General features: G+C 36.8%; 1 protein-coding gene across 1 annotated transcript; it reads left to right on the forward strand.

Moving 5' to 3' along the window:
• The first annotated feature begins 278 nt into the window (after window positions 1–278).
• Window positions 279–3,544, forward strand: LOC145096942 (uncharacterized). The gene is made up of 2 exons (XM_079034333.1): window positions 279–2,930; window positions 3,005–3,544. The coding sequence occupies exons 1-2, from the start codon at window positions 296–298 to the stop codon at window positions 3,376–3,378; spliced, it is 3,009 nt and encodes a 1,002-aa protein (XP_078890459.1). The 5' UTR covers window positions 279–295; the 3' UTR covers window positions 3,379–3,544.
• The last annotated feature ends 3,028 nt before the right edge of the window (window positions 3,545–6,572 follow it).

A 6,572-nucleotide genomic window follows, 5' to 3' on the forward strand; every position in this document is an offset into this window, starting at 1 on the left:
TACAAAAAAACAAACGATTTCCATCTGTACTAGTCAAATAGAAAAAATGAAAACTAATATGTAAACGATATTGATAAAGATACATTGAAAAAATGAACTCGTATACAAATTATATAATGTTTGACCAAGCTTAGCCTCGGCGTAGGTTACAAGTTATAGTTGCCAACAACTACAAATGAGTCGACGAACATTTGAAAATGACATAAGTAGAGATGTATCCATCAAATCTCTATAAATACCCATAAAGTCGACACCAATACCCAACCATCAACCTTATCGTTACTCCCAGAGCATCATGAATTCAATAAGCCGCCTTTCCTTGATCCATATTATCATCTTCTTTGTTTTCTCTTCTTATGTCATACCAAATCCATATGTAGCTTCTGTAAATTTAAGTATCGACACAGATAAACAAGCCTTGATCTCCATCAAATCTCAAACAAGCACCCAACCCCCAGATGCTTTAGCTACGTGGGATCCAAACTCCTCCCCATGCAACTGGACACGAGTGTCATGTGGTGAAGGTGGCCGAAGAGTGGTTGCTCTTGACCTCTCCGGTCTTCAGATACCTGGTCCACTTAGCCCCCACATCGGAAACCTATCCAACCTCACATCACTTCAACTCCAAAACAACCGATTTGTTGGAAAAATTCCTGAAACCTTCACCAACCTTTTTCGCCTTCGAATCCTCAACATCAGCACCAACAACATCGAAGGCAACATCCCAGCAAACATAAGCCAATGCATCCAGCTCAGGGTTATCGACTTCATGCAAAACCAACTTTCTGGTTCGATTCCTGAAGACCTCACACGCCTCGTTAATCTTCAAACTCTCAACTTGGCAAAAAACCATCTTTCTGGTTCTATTCCACCCTCCATCGCTAACCTTTCTTCACTCTCCACTTTAAACTTGGGAACCAATACACTTAGTGGCCCAATTCCTAGCGACTTGTCTCGTATTCCGAATCTAAAGAATCTTGATCTCACCATCAATAATCTCACAGGCACAGTTCCTCCATCCATTTACAACATGTCTTCGCTTGAGTCTATAGCTTTGGCTTCTAACGATTTGTGGGGTGACATACCTTACAACGTCGGGGAAACACTCCCAAAGCTTTTGGTTTTCAACTTTTGCATCAACAGATTCACAGGCACTATTCCGGGTTCGTTGCACAACCTCACGAACATAAGAATCATCCGAATGGCGCATAACAAATTGCATGGGACTGTGCCACCGGGATTAGGGAACCTCCCTGAGCTAGAAATGTATAATATCGGGTACAATAATATCGTTAGTGAACAAGGTCAGGGTCTTGGTTTCTTGAATTCTTTTGTAAACAGTACAAAGCTTGATTTCCTAGCTATTGATGGAAACCATTTTGATGGTGTTATTCCGGAGTCCATAGGCAATCTTTCCAAAACACTTAGAATCTTGTACATGGGTTCGAACAGGATATCAGGTAGAATCCCACCTTCGATTGGGCAACTAAAAGGCTTAGGTTTGATAAACATAAGCTACAACTCGATATCTGGTGAAATCCCGTCGGAGATAGGCCAATTGGAGAACTTACAAGTGCTTGTTCTAGGAAAAAATAGATTGTCTTCGAATATCCCAAATTCATTGGGTAATCTTCGGAATTTAAGTGAAATTGATTTTTCAAGTAATGAATTGGAAGGAAGGTTACCTATCAGTTTTAGGAATTTCGAAAAGTTAATTTCCATGGATTTGTCGATGAATAAGTTTAATGGGAGTATTCCAGGTGAAGTTCTTGATCTCCCAAGTTTAACCACCATCCTCAATCTTTCTAGCAACTCATTAACAGGCTCTTTGCCTCGACAAATCCAGAGTCTCGGAAGAGTGGTGACAATTGATCTCTCCAACAATAATTTATCGGGTAACATTCCAGAGTCGATCCAGAATTGTAAGAGCTTGGAGCAGCTGATCCTTTCAAAGAATTCTCTCTCAGGAAATATTCCAAATAGTTTAGGTGAAATAAAAGGTTTGGAAACACTCGACCTCTCTTCCAATCAGCTCTCCGGTTCTATCCCTGTCGAGCTTCAAAACTTGATGGCCCTCCGGTTTCTAAACCTTTCTTTCAACAACTTGGAAGGGAAAGTTCCTAGTAATGGAGTTTTCTCAAATCTCACAAGCGTTCATCTCGAAGGCAATCAAAAGCTATGTTATGATTCCAAATGCACAAAAGGTGATAGTGACACCCACAAAGCAGTTGTGATCTCAGTTGTCGTAATCTCTTCACTAGTAGCTATATTGATTCTATCAATCGCTTTGTTTTTCTACTTCCGTAGAAACAATGTTATGATCATGGACAGTTCTGATTCCTTCAAGGGACAACATAAAATGGTGACATATGAACAGCTACGTTCTGCAACTGGGAACTTCAATGAGGACAACCTGATTGGACGCGGGAGTTTCGGGTCTGTCTACAAAGGGTGTCTCAACCTCGAAGGAAGATCAATGGAAATCGCTGTGAAGGTTCTTGACATGGAAACCACTGGATCATTGCCTAGCTTCTTAGCCGAATGTGCAGCGCTGCGACATCTCAGGCACCGGAATCTTCTTAAGCTGATTACTTCCTGCTCCAGTTTGGATCACAAGAATATGGATTTTCTTGCGTTGGTCTATGAGTTCGTGAAGAATGGGAGTTTAGAGTACTGGATCCGGAACAAAATGGGTTTTCTAGAGAGATTAAAGGTGGCAATTGACGTAGCGAGTGGATTGAGTTATCTTCACCATGAATGTGTGGTGGCTCCGGTGGTGCACTGTGATCTAAAGCCAAGCAATGTTCTGCTCGATGAAGATTTGACTGCAAAAATCGGAGATTTCGGGCTTGCTAGCATGTTGGTTGATAAAGATAAATCTTTTAGCTCTTCCCATGTTCTTAAAGGATCCATGGGTTACATACCTCCAGGTGAGTTCACAAGTCGGTACTAATCTCATCTTCTACAGTTGGACATGAATGAATGATTGTATTTTTGATTGCAGAGTATGGAATGGGAGCAAAACCATCGACCAAAGGAGATGTGTACAGTTACGGTATAATGCTGATGGAGATTTTCACCGGAAAGAGCCCAACAGATGAGAGCTTTGTCGGTGGTTTGAGTTTGAAAACTTGGGTGCAGTCTGCTTTTCCGGCTGATTTGGATCAAGTGTTGGATCCTGAAATGCTTCACCAAAAGGATGAGTTATGCTCGGATGGTCGAACCAGGAGCCTGAAGATACAACTTGACTGCCTCAAAACGGTCATCGAGGTTGCGGTTTCTTGCACCAACCATTCTCCGGAGCGACGGATCACCATAATTGAGGCTCTCCGCAGACTCAAATGCGTTCAGGATCTGTTTCACAAGCATAGTCGCTAAATGAAGTCCACGTGGTGAAGAGTAATGACGAACTAGTGGACGTGTGTTAAAAGTCATACTATTTTAGTTATTAAACAATAACGTATAAAACATTCACCATTATGTTTGCTATAAGCCTAAAAGGGAGCCCTACCACTTTTAATATATTTTCATGTTAGCTTTTTTATTGCCAGCATTTTATAATTTTATAGGGAGTGATTTTCTAACATTTCAATTTTCTTTTAATTTTTTTTTTTTATTTTCTAATTTAATTAAATTATTTTATTTTAATACACAAACAGTTTTTACACAAATATTAAATATTAAATTACTTTATTTTAATACACACACATTTGTTTCAATGATAAATTCAAAAAAAATTATATGATGTTTAACATGACAAATACATTTTGAACAACTTTGACCAACAAGTAAGGGTTAGAGTATATAAATGCTCTCATTAATTATATTAATTACATTAATAACAATGTCAAATTTAAGTAAACAATACAAAACACGAATGTCAGAGAGATAAGAAATTGAATAACATATTATCATAACCTCATTATAATCAACAAAACCTTTTAACCTACAAAACCTCTTGTTTGCTCGCAAATATGCTTCAATCATAGGCACCTAAAACCAAGTCAAGAGAGAATTAGTTGGAGTTGAAAACTTTCCTTTTGAATATTCAAAGACACATGTTTAAAAACATGACCTCAAAATGATTTGAAATATCTTATTAAATAACAGAGACATTACCAAAGAACTCAATAAATTTGCCAACAACACCATGCTTTCTCAACATTTGGGTCATGGTTAACAACAAATCAGTAACTGATGACACCGTTTTGCAACTTTCTAGACAAATTGAAGCCAACAACACCATGCAAAACCATGTTAATAGGTTGGTAACAAATCAATAACCATATAAATTAGATAATAATCAAAATAATAAATGAGTTGGATCATCGTTGAAGTGGTATACTTGTCCAGTGAAATCTTAAGAAGATATCATGGAATAAGAAATGAACAAAGGAATGAAAATTTATATACTTGTATTAAGCTAATATACCCTTATATTAAAGCAAAGTAGACCAAGCAACTAAATATTGTTCAGGACTTTCGTCGAGCAACTTGCATGCACCCCAGAAAAGATGATACTTTGAATACAAATTGACTAAATGATTCTTGTGTTTTGGACCATTCTCCAATTAAATTTTGATCAGGTAGCTCATGATTTAATCGAAATAATTTAAGCAAAAAAAAAAACCTCAAGAGAACAATCGGTTGTGGTAACAATTGCAGATGTGAGATATGAACGAGTGATAATAGACATCTGTTTGTACCAATCCTTTACCGCTTGCGCCATTTTAACCCTGATTTCTTCAAGAAAAAACTAAACCAATCAACCAAGTTTCAACAACTTCTAATCTAGAAAATCAACAATCTAGTGTAGATAAGAACTTGAAGCAATGTGGATTTATAAATTGCAAAAGGCATAATGTCGATTTTTGCAATTGCGTCTATAATTCTACAAAATACGAGAATGTTATCAGGAAGAAAAGCATATGCGGATCGAAGTGAAAATTATGAACTCGTTTGATGGACCAATCATATTAGTTTCTCACATTCTCTCTCTTCTCGCCAACACATTGATGAGTCTCCGGTGGTGAGCCCCCTAGCGAGTGCTAGGGGGAGTGTTTTCTTTCTGTTAGCGAGCGTAGCAACACTACAAGGATCTAACCCTTTGCAGACGACACCTATCCAGACGACACATGTTGTCGGCAAAAGTCGATCTATAAAGACAACATGTCGTATGGACAGAGTTTTCAAACATTGACCATATAGTGTTGACCAGAAAAGCTATACATATGACAAGTCGTCTGCATAGGCTGGACGGGAAGGGGCAAAATATTGGCGGTATATCGAATTTCTATACCGACGACATGTCGTCGGAAGGAGGAAATAAAAACATATTTTCGATTTATTTTAATTCTTTGTCGCAGAAAAGAAATATGATGCCGTTTTGGTCAACCTATGCAGACGACATGTCGTCTCTATAGGGTATTTAAAAAATAATTTTGATTTATTTTTTATCCGGCTTGTAGAAATGGAATATGGTGTCGTTTTGGTCAAGCGTCGTCTGGAAAAGGTGGGACCGATCCGCATGAAAACCTTTTTATTATTTTTTTATTTTTGAATGAAACGAAGTGGAACGACGCCGTTTTTGTCTACCTATCATGTCGTCTCTATAGGGTTTCGCTGTAACAAAAACCCTCTCAGTCTTCATTTTCTAGTCGACTGCCCAAGCATTTTGCTCTCAATTTCTTCGACAATCCCAAGTCTTTTCCAGCATTCCACTTCATTATCCGGCTAAAAGGTAAGGTTTTTGTCCTTGATTTCTTCTTAATTAGTAATAGCTTGAGTTTTTATTCCGATTTTGGGGAATTTTTTTCCCGGTTTTGGAGCCCTAAAACACTGCTGCCGGCCGGACAACGGTGAACACTGCCATAGAAAACAATTTCCGGTGATATACCTCTCTTCACCACCGATTTTGAGGTTGGTTTTTCGATTTTTTTCCCTGCTTAAGGAAACGGGAATGCATGAATGCGGTGTTATATATATATATATATATATATATATATATATATATATATATATATATATATATGTGCATTTTGAGGAATGAAGTGTATTTTGGTATGAAAATGAAAATGAAGTTATATAGGCATGGTTTGTTTATGCTCATTGTGGTATGATTGTATGAAATTGAATGTATCTTTGAAATTGGATGAAAATTTGTATTGTATGTTTGATTTTGAAATTGGATGAAAATTGGAATTGTATGTTTGATTGTATGAAATTGGATGAAATTAGAATTGTATGTTTGATTTTGATTTTTTATGATGTTTGATTTTGTATTTAGATGTATACATTTTATATTGTGGGCCTAACATGAAATGAAAATTAGAATTGTATGTATTGTATACATATATGATTATATGATACTTTTGTTAATTGATAAGTTATAATTTTTGTATTTAGAAGCTATTGTTTGTATTGTAAAGTGCTTAATATGGTTTCAAAGTGCTTAATTTTGTTAGCGACTTAATGTTGGTCATTACGACTGTAGCTTAATTAGGTTATTAATAGCAACGTACTTTTATTTTAAATTAATTATAAAGTAAAGTTGAATTAATTAAGAAAAATCA

Source organism: Lactuca serriola, chromosome 4, assembly GCF_051521515.1.
Source record: "Lactuca serriola cultivar US96UC23 chromosome 4, Lser_US96UC23_V15, whole genome shotgun sequence".
Classification (NCBI taxonomy): Eukaryota; Viridiplantae; Streptophyta; class Magnoliopsida; order Asterales; family Asteraceae; genus Lactuca; species Lactuca serriola.

Bases quoted from the DNA above. Each gene is read 5' to 3' on its own strand.
- LOC145096942 (XM_079034333.1), top strand. From the start codon at position 296: ATGAATTCAATAAGCCGCCTTTCCTTGATCCATATTATCATCTTCTTT. The intron at 2,931-3,004 runs GTGAGTTCACAA...TTTTGATTGCAG, and splicing joins CATGGGTTACATACCTCCAG to AGTATGGAATGGGAGCAAAA.